General features: G+C 39.4%; 2 protein-coding genes across 7 annotated transcripts in view; one reads left to right on the forward strand and one right to left on the reverse strand.

The window, feature by feature from the left end:
* Nucleotides 1-695, reverse strand: part of SAR1B (secretion associated Ras related GTPase 1B) — a 32,196-nt gene extending 31,501 nt beyond the window's left edge. The window contains exon 1 of one of the 3 annotated variants that reach the window (XM_011282142.4): nucleotides 534-689. Coding sequence is in view for 1 of the 3 variants with exons in the window: in XM_045059062.1 (XP_044914997.1) it covers nucleotides 465-695 (231 nt within the window). In the remaining 2 variants the exon portion in view is untranslated. Of the gene's footprint in view, nucleotides 1-464 lie in introns of all 3 variants that reach the window. The other 2 variants (XM_003980773.6, XM_045059062.1) reach the window with 2 other exon arrangements.
* Nucleotides 696-1,030: 335 nt separating this feature from the next.
* Nucleotides 1,031-24,447, forward strand: part of SEC24A (SEC24 homolog A, COPII coat complex component) — a 72,325-nt gene continuing 48,908 nt past the window's right edge. For 3 of the 4 annotated variants that reach the window (XM_019832106.3, XM_045059047.1, XM_019832120.3), the window contains exons 1-3: nucleotides 1,045-1,157; nucleotides 17,532-17,549; nucleotides 22,092-22,580. In XM_019832106.3, the coding sequence (XP_019687665.1) occupies nucleotides 1,061-1,157; nucleotides 17,532-17,549; nucleotides 22,092-22,580 (604 nt within the window). In that variant the 5' untranslated portion in view covers nucleotides 1,045-1,060. Of the gene's footprint in view, nucleotides 1,158-17,531; nucleotides 17,550-22,091; nucleotides 22,581-24,447 lie in introns of all 4 variants that reach the window. The other variant, XM_011282147.4, reaches the window with a different exon arrangement.

Raw genomic sequence — 24,447 nt, forward strand, 5'->3', positions numbered from 1 at the left:
TCATAAACCAGCAGATGATGATGACTTGAGCCAAGCCACCCAGTCGCCCTGATTATACTTTTTTTTTTTTTAAAGGACACAAATCTTTTTATTTTTTTTTATTTTGAGAGAGAGAGAAAGCGCGAGCGAGCGAGAGCAGAAGGAGGGGCAGAGAGAAAGGGAAAGAGAGAAACCCAAACAGGCTCCATTTCAGGACAGCGAGATCATGACCTAAGCCCACTCAGCTACCCCTGCTACCGATTTGATTACATTTTTAACACACGTACATAATTAGCTACTCCCTTAAAAAAAAAGCCACTCCTTTAAATTTACACCTGTAATATGGTGATAAAATGTGAAATGAAATACTGCAATGAATATTAGTCGGTCCGGCTACCAGAGGTATTGTCTCAACAGAGGACTTTGACGTTTGTCGTCTCTGGTAATTTTCACAAAAGCAAGAGGAGAGGCAGTGTCAGTCCTACCCCTGGAAAGCAGCTACTGAAGCCCTGACTGCTCTCAGATCCCGGCACTGCGGGCGAGATGACGTTTACCACGGCGGGGATTTCCGTAGAGGTGACACACGCCACTTCCGGCCGACGGTGAGACTCAGTGACGTGGCTGGCGAAGTCTAGCACGGTACTTCGGGCTGGGACACCCGGAGCTGTCAGGTGGCTTCTGGACAGCCCCGAGGGGAGAAGACTGCGCACCGACATCAGCAGCAGCTGCGAGCCCGGAGCCGGAAGTGCCACGTGTCCCTATTGCGCCTGCGCGGCTCCCGGCTGACAGCCACTTCCGGCCGGGGCCTCTTCTCGTTAGGCTGCCGCCTTTCAGCCGGGTGTTCTCGGCTTCTCCGGTCTGACTCCCAAACCTCAGCTCCCAGGCCAAGCCGTGGCCGCTGGCGGGCTGGGAAGAATGCCGTGCTGTACCTAAACACTTGATGCACCGCCCTTTCTTCTCCTCGCTACAGTCGAGTCGTTAGCGCCTTCCCTCCGCTTCCAGCAGTGGTCTTTCACTTCTTTGGTTTGGCGCTGTCGCAGACCCCGACCAGCCCCTTCCAACCCCGATACGCACCGTCGTCATGTCCCAGCCGGGGATACCGATCTCCGGCGGCGCCCCAGCCGGCCTCCAGGCCCAGAACGGGGCCGCCTCGGCCTCGGGGTCTCTCTACACCAACGGTAAGTACAGCCCTGGGGCGGGCGGCTGGCGCAGCCTGGGTCCGAGTTCAAGCTGACCTTTGGTTACTGCAGCTGCCTGTGGCAACCGGAGGAGAGGGTAACCTCCCGGCCGGGGGAATGAGCGGGTGATGGTGGGCGGCTAGGCCAAGGAGACGGCGGTGAATATGCAGCCGCAACCCGGGGCTCTTGTTGATGTTTCATGTTTATTCATTCGTTCGCTGAACAATTAATGACCACTTGCTGTATGTAACACCCTATGTATGTATACATAGATGAAAAATACAGATTCGATGCATACCTCAGAACTCGCATACAAGACTCATAGTGCCTGTTTATGTGCTTTCTTCCTCCGTGCCACTTCACCCTGTCTTCCAGAGAGCAGAGATCGGGGGCTGATTATTTTCAGTTCCGCAGTGCCTACAGTGGGGTGGGGGTCTTAGTCGGAATTGGAGGAGATGAATGAATGATGGTGTTTTTGGGATTCCTCTCTCTCTCTCTCTATTAATGTTTTTATTTATTTTTGAGACAGAAAGAGAGCATGAGCAGGGGAGGGGCAGAGAGAGAAGGAGATACAGAATCCGAAGCAGGCTCCGGGCTCTAAGCTGTCAGCACAGAGCCTGACGTGGGGTTCGAACTCATCAACCGTGAGATCATGACCTGAGCCGAAGTCGGACGCTTAACCGACTGAGCCACCCAGGCACCCCTTGGGAGTCCTCTTTTAAGGCCTGCTCATCTCTTCCAAAATTTTACCCAAATTGTACCTAGGCCACGTGTTCAGTTTTCCAGTTTTGGAGGAACGAAATATTAAATCTCTTGTTTGATTTACAGAGGTCTTTACCTCACTTGAAAAAAGTGGTTAGATACACCTCTGAACCTCCCTTCCACAGCGTACAATGTGGCACTACAATTTGTCATTTGGTGTGAGAGTTGTATAGTTTTATGCTTCTTCTGAGATTCTTTACATTGTCCTACATTGTGATTTGCTAAGCTTACTATAATTATAGTAGAGAAAGAAAGATTTTTTTGCCAACATCTGATTTTGCCAAATTACTGATTTACTTATAAATCTTTGACTTGTGGAAAGAAAACTAATAGAATAAAACTAAAATAAATTACTCCTTGGAAACTAAGATTGTTGTGAAGTTCTGGAAAATAGCCAGTGATTATATTAGCTAATTTACATTATGTTTAGAGAAGACTACTGTTTTCTTTACAAAGAAGGCTCTAAAAGACTTTTAAAAATGTCTATGAGTAGGCAGGTTTGTAGGCAGAAGCAGGAATAAGTATAAGTACTGTAATGGTGTTACGTTGAATGACTTGTTCTTTCTCATATTTGTGGTAACAGATTAAGTAAACTACGTTTTATTCTAGGCTACTTAGTAACATTTACGGTGGGGATGAAATCATTTTAAGACTTTCACTTTAAGGTAAAAAAAAAAAAAAAACTTAAGCAAAATGTCCTGTGGCTGTGGCTTTTTCTTACAATCCATAAATTGCAATTTTACATGAGTTTTAAATGGCAAATCCTGCAAATATGTGTGTAAGTTTATATGTAATTGTGATAATTTTGAAACATTAAAGGAATTTAGCCACTGCAATGTGTAGTATAAAAGATATTGTCACTATGATGATTTATTCCTATCCACAGACATTTGTTACACATCTCTTAAGTTCTGTCCTTGGGACTGTAAAAGAGAATAAGAAAACAGTCCCTGTACACAGGTTGCCCAGGACCAATAGGGATTCACTTAGGAAAGGAAATCATAGGACTGCAAATACATACACTTTTTAAAGATACAATTTCGAAAGTCTTTATAATCTCCATTTCTAAAATTTTTTTGTAGAATTATTCTAGTAAAGTGGCTAATGACCTGTATTGGGTTTCTTTGTTCATCCCACTAATAATAAAGTCAGTAGGGATGTGATAGAGAATTGGAGAAGGCTTTTCTCTAGAAGGTGAAAGAAAAAAGTTCAGTGCTGGCATCTAATTTTATTGGTTAACTCTTTCAAGGCAGTTATTGGTGCTTAAATATTCTTTTGAATATACATGTATATATATTTTTTTAACGTTTATTTATTTTTTGAGACAGAGAGAGACAGAGCATGAATGGGAGAGGGTCAGAGAGAGGGAAACACAGAATCTGAAACAGGCTCCAGGCTCTGAGCTGTCAGCCCAGAGCCTGTCGCGGGGCTCGAACTCACGGACCGCGAGATCATGCCCTGAGCCGAAGTCGGCCGCCCAACAGACTGAGCCACCCAGGCGCCCTTCTTTTGAATATTTGTATGCTTTAGATTTAATGTAACTTTTTAAAACCGTGGTTGACACATAATGTTACATTAGTTTGAGGTGTGCAACATTCTGATTGGACTTTTCTATGTCTTAGGCTGCTCTCGCCACCAGTATAGCTACCATCTCTCACCATACAACCCTATTACAACACCACTGACTGTATTTTCTATGCTGTACCTTTGATCGCCATAGCTTATTCCATAGATGGAAGCCTGTACCTCCTAAGGTAGCTTTCTTAAATTACATATTACAGTTCAGTTGAATATTCAGATATTTTTTAGATAGTCAAAAGACTGAATAGTTTTTCATTTTTCTGTAACTTTGTATCATATTTTATAGTGTCATTTTTTTGTTAAATTTTTTTTTTAAATGTTCATTTTTGAAAGAGAGAGTGTGACAGAGTGCTAGTAGGGGAGGAGCAGAGAGAGACTGAGACACAGAACTTGAAGCTGATCTGTCAGCACAGAGCCTGGTGTGGGGCTCAAACCCACGAGCTGTGAGATCATGACCTAAGCCGAAGTCAGATGCTTAACTGACTGAGCCACCCAGGTGCCCCATTATTATTATTATTTTTTTATTTTAGAGAGTTTAAACTTGGGGGAGAGGGGCAGGGGGAGAGAGAGAATCTTAAGCAGGCCCCACACTCAGCATGGAGCCCTGCCTGGGGCTTGATCCCATAACTGTGGGATCATGACCTGAGCCAAAATCAAGAGTCAGATGCTTAACTGAGCCTTGCAGGCACCCCTATGGTGTCATTATATTACATAATTCCTCACACACAAGACATTTTTTTTCTGTAGTGGATTGTTACATGGCATTACAATCTAAAGGTTGTCTAGACAGGTTTTTCTGAGCCTGTATAGATTTGTGTACACATATTTCCTTTGCAAAAATTGACAGTGAAACTGTAAGACTATTTGAACTGGCATATCTTCATCTCATTAGTATGTAATAAGGCTAAAGGCAAATCATGCCTCCCACCTTTTTTTTTTTTAAGATAATATTTTTGGGGGCACCTGGGTGGCTCAGTCGGTTAAGTGTCCAACTTTGGTCCAGGTCATGAACTTGCATTTCGTGGGTTCGAGCCCTGTTTCAGGCTCTATGCTGACAGCTCAGAGCCTGGAGCCTGCTTCAGATTCTGTGTCTCCCTCTCTCTGTTTGCCCCTCCTCCACCCATGCTCTGTCTCTGTCTTTGTCTTTGTGTCTGTCTCTGTCTCTCTCAAAAATAAACATTAAAACAATTTTTAAAAAGATTTTTTTTTTTTTTTTTTTAAGTAATGTCTGTATCCAGTGTGAGGCTTGAACTCACAACCCTGAGATCAGGGGTTACATACTCCATGGACTAAGGCAGACAGGTGCTCCTCATGACTCCTACTTTTTTTGTTTTTAATGTTTATTTTTGAGAGAGACAGCACTAGCTGGGGAGGTGTGGGGGGTACGGGGGTAGACAGGATTCAAAGCAGGCTCCATGCTGACAGCAGCAAGCCCTATGTGGAGCTCGAACTCAGGAACTGTGAGATCATGGACGCTCAACCGACTGAGCCACCCAGGCACCCCCACTTTTTTTTTAGTTAGTTAGTTAGTTAGTTAGTTTGTTTATTTATTTATTTATTTGTTTATTTGTTTATTTATTTATTTATTTAGAGAGTGCATGTGCACGCGTGCAAGCTGGGGAAGAGGAGAGAGATGGGGGAGAGAATCCCAAGCAGGCTCTGCACTGTCAGCTTGAAACCGGATGTGGGGCTCTAACTCACAAACTGAGATCACGACCTGAGCCAAAACCAAGAGTCCAACGCTTAACTGACCATGCACTTAGGCACCCCTGACTCCCACTTTTAATTAGCAGTTTAATTGACTATTTGGGTCAGCTTGCTAAGGCAAGCAAGTTTTATTAATTTTATGCAGTTTTATTAATTTTATGTGTTGCAATATTTATGTAATAATCACTTTTTCCCTTGTAGATTAAAGGTGAGAAGGATATTTGCCCTTCTCTGTCCCAACCAGATTTTCCTGTTGTACTGTTATTTTATAAAATAACATCTGTCTGCCTGCTAGACTGTAAATCCTGTGATAACAAGGATATTTATCTGCTTTTGCACATCATCCTTTCTCTAGCTCTCCACATGGTGTCTAGCATATTAGAAATTAACCAGTTTTATTGAATGAAAGTTTTAGAATTGGGTATTTTGCAATTTAAGTCACTAAATCCGTATTCACTTAGTATAAGATTAGAGCTTAATTCCAACTCCTTTTCTGGTGAATTTTTCCATGGATTTTTTTTTTTTTTTTTACAACATTAGCAGTTAAAATAATAGAATTTTGCTGGGGCGGGGCTGGTATTGTTTGGTCATCAATTTAAATGCTAAGACTTGTGCTCCTATCTCTATTGTAGGCATGATGGAAATGTAGATGTTTTTTAGTTTCACAATGATGTCAACCATGTTTATGCCTGTGTACTTGACATAAGAAGTCTTTAGTCCTGATTAAACTATGCTATGAGTAAAATTGGTATGTGGTCTGTAGCAATGATTGTTGTGGCCCTTTCATGTTTTCAGTGGGGGGCAGTAACTTTGGACTTCCATAAAGTCTTTGTATATGTCTATGAAAACTTAAGGTGTTCAGCTGCTTGTTTGTCTCTGCTGATGGACTGGAAGTTCCTGAAAGACAATTGTAACCATAAGAATTAACATTTATTGTTTACTTACTCCATGCCCAGTGCTAGGTTGCATTATCTGCATCATCTCATTTAATCCTCACAACAGCCCTATGGAGTAAGAACTGTTATGTACTGACGAGGAAACTGTAATGAGTGGGCAAGGAACTAGTTCAAAGTCACACAGATAATAAATTGTGGATCCTAGCTTCAAACCTAGGAGGTCTCATTTAAACACTGTTACTGAGTTTATCTGGTTTGTTATCTCTGAATCCCAGGACCTAGCATCTTAAATTAGATTCTCAATCAAGGATCAGAACATTTTCTTGTATTTCTTTGTGTAGGTGGATGCATATAATTGTAGTAAGTATTTGCTGATATTTTTTAAACCTTCCACCTAGTTTATTTTCTTTTGGATTATAATTAATATATGACCTGACCCTTACTTTTGTTAGTATATAGTCAATTTCTTTGACGATTTCAGCATCACATTTCATAAATGTCTTCTAGATCCTGAAATTGAGCCTCCCCCCGCTTAAATTCCTTGCATTTGCTTTTCTCTTTCCATTGTTTCCTTAAAGCCCTTATTTTTAGTGACTGACCCACAAGTTGTATTCATTCAGTGGCATCCATTTGTTGCACTTGTAGTTTCAGTTAGTCAGCTCTTTAAGTGATCAGAATATATATATATATATATATATATGTTTTTCAACGTTTATTTATTTTTTGGGACAGAGAGAGACAGAGCATGAACGGGGGAGGGGCAGAGAGAGAGGGAGACACAGAATCGGAAACAGGCTCCAGGCTCTGAGCCATCAGCCCAGAGCCTGACGCGGGGCTCGAACTCTCGGACCGCGAGATCGTGACCTGGCTGAAGTCGGACGCTTAACCGACTGCGCCACCCAGGCGCCCCGATCAGAATATATTTTGATGTGTGGGGTGATGTGATGAATCAAAAAAATTTTCCTAGTACTTAATTTGCCCTTCAAACCTGTTGTATTTAAAAGCATATACACCTGGGACACCTGGGTGGCTCATTTAGTTAAGCATTTGACTCTTGATTATGGCTCGGGTCGTGATATCACTATTCGTGAGTTCAAGCCCTGCATCAAACTCTGTGCTGACAGGGCCGAGACTGCTTGTGATTCTCTGTTCCTCCCCCTGCTTGTGCACTCTCTTTCTCAAAATAGATAAATATAGTCTAAAAAAAAAAAACCACATACACACAAAAAAGGAACTTTTCAAGGTTTAAGAAATGTATTGCTATCTAAAATGTGATTCTTTAAATGATTTTTAAAATTTAGTTTTATTTTTTGTTTAATTTTTTTTTTAACATAGAGAGAGAGAGAGCAAGAGAGAGACAGTGTGAGTGGGGGAGAGGCAGAGAGAGAGGGAGACACAGAATCCAAAGCTATCAGCACAGAGCCCAATGTGGGGCTTGAACCCACGAACCATGAGATCATGACCTGAGCCGAAGTCAGACGCTTAACCGACTGAGCCACTCAGACACCCCCTCTTTTTTTTAATTTTAGAGATGCAAGTGAGAGTGAGTGCCGGAGCGGGACACAGAGAGAGAGGGAGAGAGAATGAGAATCTTAAGGCTCCATGCTCAGTACAGAGCCCAAGGCAGGGCTCAATCCCACGATCCTGGGATCATGACCTGAGCTGAAATCAGGAGCTGGATGCTCAATTGACTGAGCTATTCAGGCCCTGCTAAAATGTGATATTTTTGAATACTTGGTTACTTTTCTCTTTTTTTTATACTTACATGAAATAATTTGAATTGGTCATTAAGTTGGATTCATGTATGATAGGTGGAAAGTATAAACTGTCCTTGGTAAATATTAGCTCCATATGTATTTACTAAATGGATTAATGAATGAATTGCTTAAGAATACAAAGATCATAAGTCTTTTTCTTACCTGAAATTTGAGGGGAAACCATGCCAGACTACATCTCTTCCTTTTACTATTAAATTTGCATGAAAGGGGTAGTTTATTCAGTGTGCTTTTGTGACTGTTGAGTAGGCTTTCTTGAAGAAACTTTTAAAATTATAATTTGCTTAGCATTCATTGGGATAGTATGCAGAAGTATCTCAGTTTTTGCATGCTAGATTTCACGAATAATCATGTATCAATAATTTTTCAAATCAGTGGTTTTTAAACTTTATAAAGTTTCATTCTGAAGTACCTGAGAACCATGACTACATGGAATTTTTACTAATGCAGATTCTGGGATCCCATTGAGTACACTAGGAATTTATAAAGGTGGAACCTATGATCACTTTGATTCTGAAGCCGCTGTTTGGGTAATTGAGAAGTGGTCATTTGCTTTCATTTTATTCTTTTTTTTTTTTTTAACATTTATTCATTTTTGAGAGTGAGAGAGACAGAGCATGAGTGGGGGAGGGACAGAGAGAGAGGGAGACACAGAATCCGAAACAGGCTTCAGGCTCTGAAATGTCACCACAGAGCCCGACACGGGGCTCGAACTCACGGACCGCGAGATCATAACCTGAGCCGAAGTTGGATGCTTAACCAACTGAGCCACCCAGGCACCCCATGGAACTTTTGATATCATGGAGAAGAGTTTCCCCAAAAGTAACTGACAGTGTTTTTACACTTATCAAAACTTAGTGTCCTGATAGAAAACTGGTAAAATCAAGGCAGGGAGATACTGGGAGATGGAAGAACAAATACCATGTTATTCTTAGTTTTGTTTGATGAGTACTTTTTTCTTTTTTTTTAATGTTTTTATTTATTTTTGAGATAGAGACAGAGCCTGAGTGGGGGAGGGACAGAGAGAGGAGACACAGAATCTGAAGCAGGCTTCAGGCTCCAAGCTGTCAGCACAGGGCCTGATGTGGGGCTCGAACCCATGGACTGCAAGATCATGACCTGAGCTGAAGCTGGACGCTTAACCGACTGAGCCACCCAGGCGCCCCTCATCTGCTTTTGTTTTAATCTCTTGTTTGGTTCTTTGCCTATTTACCCTCTCTGAATTTGGCTTCTACTTCCACACACATCCCAAAACAACCCTAAACAAGGCCCCAAAGGACTTTTTGGTTACTAAGTACAAAAAATGTCTTTTCAATTCTCATTGTATTTTTCAAGCAGCAACTGATAACCTTTACCACTACTTGTTTTCATTTCAGACCCTTCTGGTTTGTTTGCTACTTTTTTAACAGTAATATTCTCAGTATTTCCACCTTTTTTGATTGCCTTTTCCTTCGGTCTCTCTTTTTTTTTTTTTTTTTTTAATTTTTTAAGTTTACATATTTTGAGAGAGAGAAAGCACACGTGTGAGTGGGGAGGGGCAGAGAGAGAGGAGAGAGAATGCAAAGTAGGCTCCGTGCTGTCAGCGAGTTGTTGAGGGGCTCATCTCAAGAACCATGAGAGCATGATCTGAGCTAAAATCAGGAGTCAGATGCCTAACCACCTGAACCACTCAGGTGCCCCTCTTCTCTTTCTTAAATGTTGGTGTTCCTCAGGGTTCTGACCTGGTTCTCTTCTTTTTCTTTCTTGCTTTTTAAAAATATATAACAATAAGGGTGGCTGGGTGACTCAGTACAGCATGTGACTTTTGATCTCAGAGTTTTGAGTTTGAGCCCTACATTCACTGTAGAGATTATGCTAAAAAAGTAAATAAATGAACTTAAAGTCTTCAAGAAAATAACAAATATTATTTCACATAATTTCTGTGGCGGGGTTTCTTCTTTCCCTACTCTATATATACTGTCTGGATATCATTAATTCCCGTGGTATCAAATGTTATGCGTATGCCAGTGATTACCAAAGTTATATCATAGGCTGAAACCCATCTCTTTGGCTGCAAATAGCTGTCTTTCTGTTGTACCTCTGTACTTGGATTTCTTGGTACCAACTGAAAGTATGTTTTTATTTATTTATTATTATTTTTTTTTAATTTTATTTTTTAAAAATTTATATCCAAATTAGTTAGCATATAGTGCAACAATGATTTCATGGATTTCATGGATTATGTCCCTTACCCATTTAGCCCATCCCCCATCCCAACCCCCTCCAGTAACCCTCTGTTTGTTCTCCATATTTAAGAGTCTCTTATGCTTTGTCCCCCTCCCTGTTTTTATATTATTTTTGTTTCCCTTTCCTTGTGTTCACTTGTTTTGTCTTTGAAAGTGCTCATATGAGTGAAGTCATATGACATTTGTCTTTCTCTGACTAATTTCACTTAGCATAATACCCTCCAGTTCCATTCACGTAGTCGCAAATGGCAAGATTTCATTCCTTTTTATTGCTGAGTAATACCCCATTGTATAGATATACCACATCTTCTTTATCCGTTCAGCCACCAGTGGACATTTGGGGTTCTTTCCATACTTTGGCTATTGTTGATAGTGCTGCTATAAACATTGGGGTGCATGTGTCCCTTCTAAACAGCACACCTGTATCCCTTGGATAAATACCTAGTAGTGCAATTGCTGGGTCATAGGGTAGTTCTATTTTTAATTTTTTGAGGAACCTCCATATTGTTTTCCAGAGTGGCTGCATCAGCTTGCATTCTCAGCAAGTATGTTTAATTTTCCAGCCCCTCTTCCTTTTGCTATTCTCTGCCTTCTCCAATTCTTTTCTTCTCCTTCTATCCAGTGAATGGCACTATCATCCACTGAGTTGTTCAGGTTAGAATCTGGAAAGTTAACCTTGATTGCTTCCCCTTTTCAGTTCACATCAGTTCACATATTCAGTTCCACGTCAAATCCTATCAGTTCTATTTCTTCAGTTTTTTAAAACTTAAGTAATGTACAGGTATTAAATATTTCTTTGCAACCCCAATGTTAAATTATTTTTTATAAAATGTATATGCAAACACAAAACTAGCCATAAATTTCATATGTTAATAGCTGGAGTGCAATGTAAAACCTAAACAAATTAAAATAAAAACATCTACAAAAGCAGTACAGTTCAAAGTCAAAACATTAAGTAATGTGATGGGTTATGTTTGACTGAAGCCAAAATTGATTGGATTGTTTTTATTTTGAACATGTTGGAACATCATTTGCATGATTATCATAGTCACTGTTTTTCTTTTTCTTTTCTTTCATTTACTTTTTGTTTTTTAATGTTTTTAAGGTTTATTTATTTTTGAGAGAGAGAGAGCACGAGTGGGGAAGGGGCAGAGAGAGAGGGAGACACAATCCGAAGCAAGGTCCAGGCTTTGAGCTGTGAGCCCAGAGCCCCATGCACGGTTCTAACCCACAAACCATGAGATCATGACCTGAGCTGAAGTCAGATGCTTAACTGACTGAGCCACCCAGGCACCCCTGTTTTTTCTTTTTAAAGATGAGACTTATTTTCACTTGTCAGTGAGGAAGAATTTTCTTTCTACCCTGTTAGTTTTGGTGTTTGGGGGCCTGTGAATTAAAGTGGCAAGAGACAGATCAACAAGAGAAGAGACATAATTTTCATATGTATCATGAGAGTTTACAAAAATGTGACTCAAGGAGGCAAATAAATAGACTTTAGGACTTATGTATCATCTTCAATGTTTATTTATTTTGGGGACAGAGAGAGACAGAGCATGAATGGGGGAGGGGCAGAGAGAGAGGGAGACACAGAGTCGGAAACAGGCTCCAGGCTCTGAGCCATCAGCCCAGAGCCTGACGCGGGGCTCGAACTCACGGACCGCGAGATCATGACCTGGCTGAAGTCGGACGCTTAACCGACTGCGCCACCCAGGCGCCCCAGGACTTATGTATCATCTTAATAGGGGAAGGGGAGAGAGAGAAGGGTGCTTATGGGAAAACAAATGATTTTAGGAAAGATAAATGGGACCTTAGTAGAATACATGGGAAATTTGGTAGTTCTGTGACAATGTATGTTTAGGTGTGGTGTGGAGACTTCTCATCACGTGATAAGAGTCCATCATTTCTGGTTTTTCCTGGATTGGAGATTTATGATAATTGAATTCTTTGGAGTTCTTTTGGGAGACTCTACATTTAGGTGAATAAGAGATTTCAGGAAGGGGCGCCTGGGTGGCTCACTCGGTTCAACATCCAGCTTTGGCTCAGGTCATGATCTCGCCGCAGGTTCCAGTCTTGAGTCCGGCTCTCTGCTGTCAGCACAGAGCCCAGTTCAGAATCTCTGTCTCCCTCTCTCTCTGCCCCTTCCTCATTCATATTCTGTCTTTCTCAAAAATAAGCAAACATTGGGGCACCTGGGTGACTCGGTTGAGCATCTGACTTCAGGTCATGATTTCGGAGTTTGTGGGTTTAAGCCCTGTGTCAGGTTTTGTGCTGACAGTATAGAGCCTGGAGTCTGCTTTGGATTCTGTGTCTCCTTCTCTCTGTGCCCCTCCCCCACTTGTGCTCTTTCTCTGAAAACTAAAACAAATATTAAAAAAAAATTTTAAAAACATTAAAAAAAAGATTTCAGTAACTCATGCCCTCTGCTCAAAATAACTTGTATGCCACAGTGGGGTGTTCTGGACCCATTTATAATCCCTAATCTATTATTTTGATGGGTTACTTAGTTTATTAATGACTTCAGAATTAAAATATTAAAATCCTTTTTTTTTTTAATTGAGGAGAGGGCACAAGTGAGCATGGATGGAGAGAGAATCTCATGAGAGGCAGAGAGAGAAGTGGGGCTCACCTTAAGTGGGCAGGAGCTCACTCGATGCGGGACTTGAACTCACTAACCCGTGAGATCATGACCTGAGTCGAAGTCAGATGCTTAACTGGCTTAAATCCTTTTAAGTAAGCTCTAGGCCCAGAGCGGGGCTTGAACTCACGACCCCAAGATCAAAAGTCACATGCTCTTCTAACTGAGCCACCCAGGCCCCCTTTATTTTGTGCATTTTGATGATGCATGGCTTTTACTTGCCTTAAAGGCCTTTCAACATTAGCCGATGATAAAACAGTAAATAAAAATATGAAGTGGGCCATGAAATCTTGTGATAAGACTAGGCTGTGAGATGTCTGTTTCTATTCGCATGACCCACAATGTGCTTATGAATTAACTTTTTACAAATGTTTTTATTGAGTCAAACATCTCTGTATTCCCACTGCTGCTGTTTAGTCAATCATTTCTTGCCTGGACTACAGCTGTAGACTCCTTTCAATCTCTTATTTCTCCTCTAATCTCCAAGAGGTTCTTTTATGTGCAAATTTATACTGTCCCACTGGTAGCCTTTCCAAAGCTTCCCATTGCCTTTAGGCTCAAATCCAAACTCTTTGAGGGTGTAGTTTAAACTCCTGTTTCACTTTAGACATTTGACTCAGTCACTTGACTTTTGTTCTGGCAGACTGAACTTCTTTCACAATGCCCTTTCATGACCACAGGCTGTTACACATGTTGCTCCCTTTTCTGGAAACACTATTTTCTAAAAATTATTTTATTTATTTATTTACTTAGTTGATTAATTATTGAGAAGGCGGGGGGCGGGGAGGAGTGCACGAGAGGGGCAGGGAGAGGGAGAGAGAAAGAATCCTTAGCAGGCTCTGCAGTGTCAGCGCAGAGCCTGACATAGAGCTCAAACTCATGAACCATGAGATCATGACCTGAGTCAAAGTTGGATACTTAACCTACTGAGCCACCCAGGAGTCCCTCTGGAAACACTCTTGGCACTCCTTTTCCTGGAACTAACTTCGATGATCTCTTAAGATCTTAGCTGAGGGGCGCCCGGGTGGCTCAGTTGGTTAAGCGTCCGACTAAGACTCAGGTCATGATCTCGCAGTTTGTGAGTTCAAGCCCTGCATCGGGCTCTGTGCTGACAGCTCAGAGTCTGGAGCCTGCTTTGTATTCTGTGTCTCCTCTGTGCTCCTCCCATGCTCATGCTCTCTCTCTGTCTCTCAATAATAAATAAATGTTAAAAAAAAAAATTAAAAAAAAAAAAGATCTTAGCTGAAACTTGTCTTCCTCAGGAAACCATCTTTGTTACCTTTCTGCCTTCATTTTAGTCCAAGTGCTGCTTCCTTGTGCTCTCATAGTGTCCTGAAGTTGCCACTATCACATCATTTTCTGTTGCCCTTGCCTGGTTCTTTGTCTTCCAATGTGGATGGTGAGCTACTTGAGGGCAGGGTTGGAGTGGACCTTACCTTTGTTTCCTCCAAAGATATTTGGTAAAATATGTCTTTTCAATGAGAGAATTAATAGAATATTGTTAACCATTTGACATAAAATGAGTAATTAGCCTAAGTATAGCATCAGTCTTTAAATGAAAGACTAGAAAAACAAGATTAGTTTAGATGAAACTATTTGGTTTATTGGTAACAGACTTAAGGTGAGTGCTGCAGCATTAAGGACACAAATACATGTTTCTTAAATGAAAAGAGCCAGCATTTATTTTATACTAATTGTATGAGAAACATCATAAATGTTTCATAGAAATCTCATTCTTACATCGTATTAAATTTTATTGTTGCTGTAACATTACCACAAATTTGGTGGCTTAAAACAACACAAAATTGTCATAGTTGTGAAGGTCACAAACCTGAAGTAGTACATCAGGGCTGCATTCCTTATCAGAAAATGTTTTGTCTTTTCCAACTTCTGGAGGTTGTCCTTGATCCTTGACTCATGCCCCCTACCATCTTTAAAGCCACTGATGCCCTGTCAAGTCTTTCTCCATATAGTGACCCTGACTCCTGCCTTCCTCTTTCACCCTTGTGATTACATTGGGGCCACCCAAATAGTCTAAAATAATCTTCCTATCTCAAGGTCACTTGATTAGCAGCCTTAATTCTTTTCTTTTCTTTAAAGTTTATTTATTTATTTTGAGAGAGATACGGGAAGCACATGAGCAGGGCGGGGGACAGAGAGGGAGGGAGGGAGGGAGGGGGAGAGAGAGAGAGAGAGAGAGAGAGAGAGAGAGAGAGAGAGAGAGAGAGAACCCCAAGCAGTCTCCACACTGTCAGCATAGAGCCAGATGCCGGGTTCAAACTCATGAACCATGAGATCGTGATGACCTGAGGTAAAACCCAGAGTCTGATGCTTCACCAGCTGAGCCACCCAGCTGCTGCTTAGCAACCTTAATTCTGTCTCCTATCTTAAATTGTTTTTTGGCATGTAACCTATTTACACATCCTAGGGATTATGATATAAACATATTTGGGGGGTCATTTTTCTTCCTACTATACACATGAATGCTATAATTTAGCTGCTTTTACTCTTCCTGTTTTATAGATGAGGAAAGTAAGTCTAGAAAGGTTAAATAAATATCTTGCTCAAGGACACTTAGTAAAAGTCAAGGCCAGAATTTACTCTTGGACATTTTTTCCCAGTTTGTGCTCTTAATTACTACTTTATAATGCCTCTTTCCATATACATTTCATATAGAGTGACCTTGTACTATCAGGAAGTTGATTGTATAGGAGTTATAACATTTTTTTAGATAGTTTTTTATATCTTAGAGATTGAATATGCACTACACTGGAGTTAGACTATATAGAAAATGACTAGGGCTTCAGTGAACTGTGTGGACTTTTGGTGTGATTTGGGACAGGTTACTTTGCTGCTCTTAGCCCGAAGTTTTTCAGGGTACCAGAATCTTGAGAGTCCTTTGGAATATGCACGTTCTAAAATAAATAACTTTTATTTATTTAATTATTTGAGGTGGGGGAGAGGCAGGCAGAGAGAGAGAGAATCCTAAGCAGGCTCTATGCTCAGTGCGGAGCCCAATGTGGGACTTGATCCCAGGACCCTGGGATCATGAACAGAGCTGAAATCAAGAGTCAGACATTCAGCTGAACTGAGCCACTCAGGTGCCCCCTAAAATAAATAGTTAAAAAGGAGGGGCTGGCTCAGTCTGGAGAACATGTGACTCTTGATCTCAGGATCATGAGTTCCAGCCCCACGTTGGGTGTAGAGATTACATAAGTAAGTAAGTAAGTAAATAATTAAATACGTAAGTAAGTAAATATTTTTAAAATGGAATATGTACATTCTGTAATTCATTTATTAGTGTTTGATAAATCATGTATATATAAGCATAGTATTCTTAGAAATCAAACTAGTTAATATCCCACAACATATTTCTCTGTTTTGATGTTTCAGAGATCAGCCAGAGATAAGTTGCTTATTTATACTTTTCACTCTTCCCTTACCTCATGTGTTGTTCAAGAAGCATTCAAGATGGCTATATAAATGGGTTCTATAAACGTTGAGGGGATAAAATTCAGGAAAATGAAACCTTTTAAAACCTGTGTAAATAATCAGATAAGTAACATATTTAGCTGCTTTTCATGAATATATTTAGCTTTCCCATTGGTGACTTCTCATTGGTGGTACCATTGAACAGTGGCCTTTCCCCTATGGCCAATTTTTTTTTGTCTTATCTTAAAATGATTCCAGGCCTAAAAGGTCACCATTTGAATACTTTAAGTACTTTTCCATTGGATTACCATGGCATATGCACATTTATAAATCTGTTGCTTTCTTTGGGGTCTTAAGATAGAGATCAGTAAAAAAACAAAACAAAAACCCTAAATGTAAATAGAAAGGTCCAGAAATTAACCAGAAATGTTCTTATTGGAGACAGTGCCCCTGATAAGAGCCAGGACTAAATGGATTGGTTTAACTGTTCCTTCTGGTCCCAGTGTTTTTGTTTCTTTTGTTTTGTTTTCTTATTTGGAAAGATGACTATGATTGGGATGGTTTTGGATTTTCTGATCTCCTAAATCCCCTACCTTGTAATTTAGCAGTTAAGTAAAAGGGAACCAAATCACATATTTGAGTCAGAATGGTGCCATACTGTGCAGGGTGACAGATTTAGTTTTGTGTTCAAAGAAGTTAAGATGATATTTTGATAATAAAACTTAATCTAATTGGTATCCTATGGTATGAAATGTCATATATATGCTTAAATATAAAGTGATCCTCCGAAAAGGCAATTCTCCATTTTCCCAATGAGAAAATTTTCCCCTCTTCATTTTTCTTCAACTCACTTTGAAGTATGAAATTCTAGGGGTATGTATGAAATAAACAAATGACTATTTGTGGTATTTGGTGTTTTATTTTATTAACATATGCATCTTTAAACTTTGTATTTAAAAAATATACAGTAAAACCTTGGATTGCAAGTAACTTGTTCTGTGAGCGAGCGTTCCACAAGATGAGCAAACATTTCTGATAAATTGTAACTTGATAAACGAGTGATGTCTTGCAATACTAGTGGTACAAGACACCAAATGTCACATGATCACAACTGAGCCAATGGTTCCCCCTCTCTATCTCTCTTGCTGTGGGAGTGGATGATCATTGATGCAATGTCACATTTCCATAAAATTTTCAAAAGGAGGCAAAAGCAAATGTCATTGGATAGGTTCCTTGTTAAAGTTGCACGAAATGAAAAAGATTACATTGAATTACCAGTAGACAGCAGTGATTCCATTAGTGATAGTGAAAGTCATCCTACACAATAACCCTCCTCCTCTCTCTTGTCTCCCTCACACCAGCCACGAAGGTTTTCAAAGGTAAGTGCAGGTTAATTTGTTTATTTTTCTTTATATTTTGAATTTATTATTTTGTATCATATTACAGTATTGTAATCATTTTTATGTGAATATTTTTGGGTTGTGGAACGATTCATGTGAGTTTCCATGATTTCTTATGAGGAAATTTGCTTTGATATACAAGTGCTTTGGATTACAAGCATGTTTCTGGAATGAATTATGGTTTTACTGTATATGTAAGGAGGGGCACCTGGGTGGCTCAGTGTGTTCAGCATCTGACTTTGGCTCAGGTCATGATTTCATGGTTCATGGATTCAAGCCCCATATTGGGACTCTGATCCTCTATCTCCCTCTCTCTCTGCCCCTCCCCCACTCTTGCACACATGTGCATGCGCACTCTCATAAATAAACATTAAAAAAAGATATATGTAAGGAAAAAATTTAAATACTATGTATTAGAAACATTCATTTTTTCCTTCTATACTTATGAAATCATTTTATTTAAAATCTTTAATGCACTTTTTTTAAAGGCTTTTTTTGTTTATTTTAGAAAGAGAGCATGAGTGGGTGAGAGGAGCAGAGAGAGAGAGAGAGAGAGAGAGAGAGAATCTCAAGCATGCTCCCTGCTCAGCACGGAGCTCAATGAGGGGCTTGATCACATGACCCTTGGATCATGAGCCGAGCCAAAATCAAGTGTTGGATGCTCAACCAACCGAGTCACCCAGGCACCCCTTTAATGCACTTTTTGATTTTAAAATGCTTATTGTGAAACACACTTACACTTTATATAAAACACATATGCACAGTTTATTTATTTATTTTTAAAGTAATCTCTGTGCCCAGTGTGGAACACAAACTCACGATCCTGAGATCAAGAGTCACATGCTCTACTGACTGAGCCAGCCGGGTGCTCTGCATATGTACAGTTTATTTGTTTGTTTATTTATTTAAAATATTTATTATTTTGAGACTAATGGTCTTTGGCTATTAAATGTGTTAATTGAAGTCAGCTGACGGAGTGACTTTACCATATGCATTTATTAGACTCAAAGATGAGGATTTTCATTGTAAATGCATATTTAAAGAGGAACTTTCAGTCTTTACTGAAAATTATTCATTAAGCCATTTTGTATTGTATGGTAAACTGTTACAAGGTAGAATTGTAAAGGCATATGTTTGCAACCGCTAATCTGCTCCAAGTTGTTAAGAACAACATGCATAGCCACCTCTCCTGAGTTAGAGATATCAGATAAAAAGACTCCTTGGCCTATATAGATAAACAAATATTATTAACTAATAGTAAAATAAATTTGGGAGTGGAAGGGCCTTAATGAGAGAAGAATCATACTTGATTAACATAACAAATATGGATGTAGTGAATCTGTGGCTCAAGCCACTTGTCTGTGGCTCAAGCCTTTCTTGTCTGAGTTGACATACTTTACGTTAAACCTAACCTTACAGAAAAATTGAACTTTATGTTAAAATTTGCTTAGAGAGCAAGTAAGAAACAAACAGAATCAAAGGGATACAGGATACTTTACTTCCAGATCAGAAAGAACATATGTATTATCCTGGCAGTGTTTTATTAAAATAAAATCAATGTCCAGTATTTTTTAAAAAAGGAAATAGGAGATGAGACCAGAAAGGAAGCCAGGGATAGAGGGTCCAACAAGCTAAGATAAGGACTTTGGAAGTTTTGAGCAGGGAAGTTGATACGATCCATGTTTTAAAAAGGTGATACGATGTGCAGGGAATAAATTATAGAGGGATAAGCGTTGCTGCAAAAGTATCAGTTGGTCAAGTGCTTTTCAGACTTTAACTGTGATCTACAATAAAAAAATACATTTTAAGTAGTGACCATATATATATATATATATATATATATATATATATATATATATAAATGAAACCACAATATTTGTCTTTAATTACATGTAATGTACTGTGATGTTTGCCATTCTTTTTTTTTTAAGTTTATTTATTTATTTTGAGGGAGACAGAGACAGCATGAGTGGGGGAGAGACAGAGAGAGAGGGAAAGGGAAAGGGAGAATTCCAGCAGGCTCCCAGCTGCCAGCACAGAGCTTGATATGGGGTCTGAACTCGTGAAACTGTGAGATCATGACCCGAGCCGAAACCAAGAGTCAGATGCTCAACTGACTAAGCCACCCAGGCGCCCCTATATTTGCCATTCTTTTTTTTTTTTTTTTCAACTTTTATTTATTTTTGGGACAGAGAGAGACAGAGCATGAACGGGGGAGGGGCAGAGAGAGAGGGAGACACAGAATCGGAAACAGGCTCCAGGCTCTGAGCCATCAGCCCAGAGCCTGACGCGGGGCTCGAACCCACGGACCGCGAGATCGCGACCTGGCTGAAGTCGGACGCTTAACCGACTGCGCCACCCAGGCGCCCCTGCCATTCTTAACTAATGTCTTCTGTTTGATGACAAAAAGGATAGTTTGTAACTCATTGATTTTATAAGTCATTTAATATGTTGCTACTCACAGTTTGATAAATAGTATTAATCCACTAGTATAAAACATTTTTGTACAATGAGAACCTTTGTAGAGACTCATATAAGATGACTTCTGTTTTGAGAAATAAGTTTTAAGGAAAAATCTCACCTTATAATTGGGTGTTTATGGTACTTTGAAAAATCAATAGCATTTTAACTAATAAGAAATAAAATTAAATATTCTATCATAACTATTTACGAGGTAAAAAATATTTAGTAGCAAATTAGCTAAATTTAGTTTCTTTTTTTTTCCTCTTTTTTTGGGAGTGGAGATAGAGTGCGTGCGTGTGCACATGGAGGAGGGACAGAGGGAGAAAGAGAGAATCTTAAGCAGGCTCCATGCTCAGTGTGGAGGTGATGCAGGTCTCGATCTCATGACAGTGAGATCATGACTGAGCTGAAATCAAGAGTCCAATGCTTAACCAACTGAACCACCCAGGTGCCCCTAACTAGGTTTAGTTTAAATAAGTTACAATATCTTAATGAAAAAAGCATGAAATATAGTTGGAAGATACATGTTTGAATAAATGTAGAGATATACCATGTTTGTAAATGGAAAAACTTTCTATCATAACAATATCAAGCTATCTAAAACTAATACATACATCAAATGTGATTCTAGTCATTTTATTTTGTATGTGTAGGAATCTGCATAAAGGGTCTTACATTTTTGTGTATGTTTGAAAATTTTCATAATAAAAAGGTTTATAAGAAGGTATCTTACCTTTTTTTAATAACTTCCTTTTTCTCTTAATATTCTTTTTTAAACTTAAAAATTTTTTTAAGTTTATTTCTTTATTTTGAGAGAGAGAGCAGGTGAGCAAAGGAGGGGCAGAGAGAGAGAGAAAGGGAGAAACCCAAACAGGCTCCGTGCTATCAGCACAGAGCCCGATGAGGGACTCGAACTCAGTAACTTCGGATTTGTTACCTTGTGAGTGATGTTGCACATGTAGCAGCAGGTGTTGCAGGCAAAGTGCTAGCAGCGCTGTCCCTCCTCCATGATCATCCCATTCCCACAGCTCAGGCAGAAAAGCAGCATGGCAGCCAACTTTCTTATTTCCTTTTATTGTCTAATTTTAGGGATAGAAATAACAGTTTATTCCTGGGTAGGAGAAATAATTCTCAGGATTTTTTTTTTAATATAACAGCTTTAAAGTGTACAGTTCAATGGTTTTTAGTGTATTCACAGAGTTTTGCTTCCATCAGTACTATCCGTTTTATAATATATTTTATAATTCTCAAAAGAAACTTTGTTCCCATTAGCAGTTATTCCCCATTCCCTCCTCCACCCAGCCAGGGGAACTGCAAATCTGTCTCTGTGTCTGTGAATTCTCCTATTCCGGACATTTCATGTAAATGAATCATACATTGTACGTATGCCCTTTTGTGACCAGCATCTTTCACTTAGCTAATGTTTTCAAGGTTTATCTGTGTTAAAAAATGTCATCAATATTTCATTCCTTTTATGATCAAATAATATTCCATTGTATAGATACACCCCTTTTGTTTATCTGTTCATCAGTTGCTGAACATTTGGGTTGTTTCCACTTTTTGGCAATTGTGAATAATGGTGTTATGAACATTTGTGTATGAGTTTTTATGCAGGGTAGGAGTGGAATTGCTGGATTATACATTAACTGTTTAATACTTTGAGGAACTGCCAAAATGTTTTCTGCTGTAGTTGCACCATTTTACACTTCCACTAGCAATGTATGAGGCTTCCAGTTTCTCTGCATTCTTGTTAACACTAAAATGTTTACTGTCTTTTCATTTTAGTCATCTTACTTGGTGTCAGTGCCATCCTGTTGTGGTTTTGATTTCTATTTCGCTAGTGACTAATAATGTTGAGTGTTTTTTGCATGTACTTACTGGCCATTTGTATATCTCTTTAGAAATATATTTGAATGTCTAAATCCTTTGCTCATTTTTAATTGAGTTATATGTCTTTTTATTGTTGAATTGTATGAGTACCACATGTTGCACTGTATTTTTAGAAGTATTTTTATTGCTTTGTTTGCAAGACTAATTTTTTTCTCTTCTTATTGGAAGGTCCTGTCCAAAATACACTGATGTCTTCACAAGTATCAGTGAGCCAAGGATATAATTCTCAGCTTCCAGGATCCTACCCTCATCTAATACCAGCAAAGACTCTGAATCCCGTCTCTGGACAGTCTAACTATGGTGGTTCTCAGACTGTTTCTCCCTTAAGTAATTATCAGGGACCTGGGCAGACTCTTTATAGACCACTTGTGGCTTCTAATCCAGTGACAACTTCACTCCACGGTGGTTCTGTTCCCCGAATGCCACTACCTACTTCTCAGAACGCAGCTGCTACATCAATGCCTTCTGGTAGCTTTCTTCCTGGAGCCAGTGTACAACCACCTTCAAATTGGCAATATAACTATCCATCCACAGGATCCCAGACAGACCATTGTCCTCGTGCATCATCCCAATCTCTGTCTGGGAATACAAATTTGACAACTCATCAATATGTTTCTTCTGGGGATCCTTCACTTCAAAACAGCTTCATAAAATCAGGTAAAGTTCTTAATAGGAGTGCTTCATATGTAGAAATGAAGAAAGTTTTGCTTGTTTAGATGTTCTAATTAACATTTCAAGCCCTGAAACCATATGGAGAACTATTGGTTTTTTAAATCATTGTTAATCTTTAAAGAAATTACTTTTCTAAACTTTGAGTTAACTTAAAATCATGGATTTGCTTCCTTCCTTTGAAACTATGCTCTGTGTTTCTTTCAGCCATGATATTTCAGGGAATCAGATATGCATACAGAACCACTTCCTTAAGGACTTGCCATTACTTTTTTTTTTAATGTTTTTATTTATTTTTGAGAGAGAGAGAGAGAGAGAGAGAGAGAGAGAGAGAGATAGAGAGTGTGTGAGCAGGGAAGGGGCAGAGAGAGAGAGGGAGGGAGACCCAGAGCTTGAAGCAGGCTCCAGGCTCTGATCTGTCAGCACAGAGCCCAATGTGGGACTTGAAACTCACGAGCCGTGAGATCATAACCTGAGCCAAAGTCGGACACTTAACTGACTGAGCCACCCAGGCACTCCATTGCCATTACTTTTATTAACTGGGTTCCATCTTGTAGTGTAGGAAGCTCAGTCCCTCTGATCTGTCTTTGGTCTTGATCTGAAGAAGCTTGGATTATCTTTTTGTTGTAGCTTAGATAGTTTTGGTCCCCAGAAACTATAGTATCCTGTAGGGGTAGGTGAGAACAGACAGTAGCTTTTCTAGTGAGGAGTGTTATTGAGCAGAACTGCAGTTTTAGAAAACAGTGGGCAGAGATTTATATCTATGTTTTCTTGTGAAAGTTTTATAGTTTTAGTCCTTATATTTAGGTCTTTGATTGATTTGAGAGTTAATTTTTGTGTATGGTGTTAGGTAGGGATTCAACTTCATTCTTGTGCCTCTGGGTTTGCATTTAACCCAGGTCTATTTGATGGAAGGAATGTTGTTTCTTCCAATGAATGTTGTTGGCCCCCTTATTGAAAATCAATTGATCATAAATGTAAAGATTTATTTCTAGACTCTGATTTCTATTCTGTTGATCTATGTCTATCTTTATACCAGTATCAATTTGATTACTGTAGTTTTATAGTAAGCCTTGAATTTGGCAGGTATAACTCCTCTAACTTTTTTTTTTTTTTTTTTTTAAGACTGTGTTGGCTGTTCTGTGTCCCTTGGCATTTCCATGAGAGTTTTAGTATTAGCTTGTCAATTTTTGCAAAAAAGACAGCTGGATTTTTGATAGGGATATCAGTAATTACCTTGTATATGTATTTCTGGGTCTGTATACTACATACATTTCATCAGGCTCCTGGAAATATTTTTCTTAGCCTCTCGTCAGTCATCAGCCCCAATGAACTCATTTTGCATTTTGGCCTATCAAGGTTAAAGCTGCTTCTAGGAAATTAGTTTCTTTGTAAAAATCTGATCTGCTGTTAAAACTCAATCTTTCTGGTTGCTTTTATTCTTACTCATTTGGCACCATAAGTGAGGGTCAGTCACTTGAAATTAATGAATTTTCACCTTATTATTGATAATTCTAAAAACATTTATTGAATATTATTTTCCAGCACTTTACCAAACTTTTATATGTGGTATCTTATTTAATCTTCACACAGTCTCTTTTACAGATAAGAAATGTGAGGCTTGCATACTTTGCCCAAAGCCACAAGAAAATAGTTTGGGAAGAGATATAATTTAAAACCTATTAAAGGGGCACCTGGGTGGCTCAGTCGGTTAACCTTCTGACTTCGGCTCTGGTCATGATCTTGCAGATCAGGAGTTTCAGCCCCCTGTCAGGCTCTGTACTGACTGTGTGGAGCCGACTTGGGGTTCTCTCTCCTCTCTTTGCCCCTTCCCCACTTGCACTCTTGCTCTCAA

This window comes from Felis catus, chromosome A1 (genome assembly GCF_018350175.1).
Source record: "Felis catus isolate Fca126 chromosome A1, F.catus_Fca126_mat1.0, whole genome shotgun sequence".
Classification (NCBI taxonomy): domain Eukaryota; kingdom Metazoa; phylum Chordata; class Mammalia; order Carnivora; family Felidae; genus Felis; species Felis catus.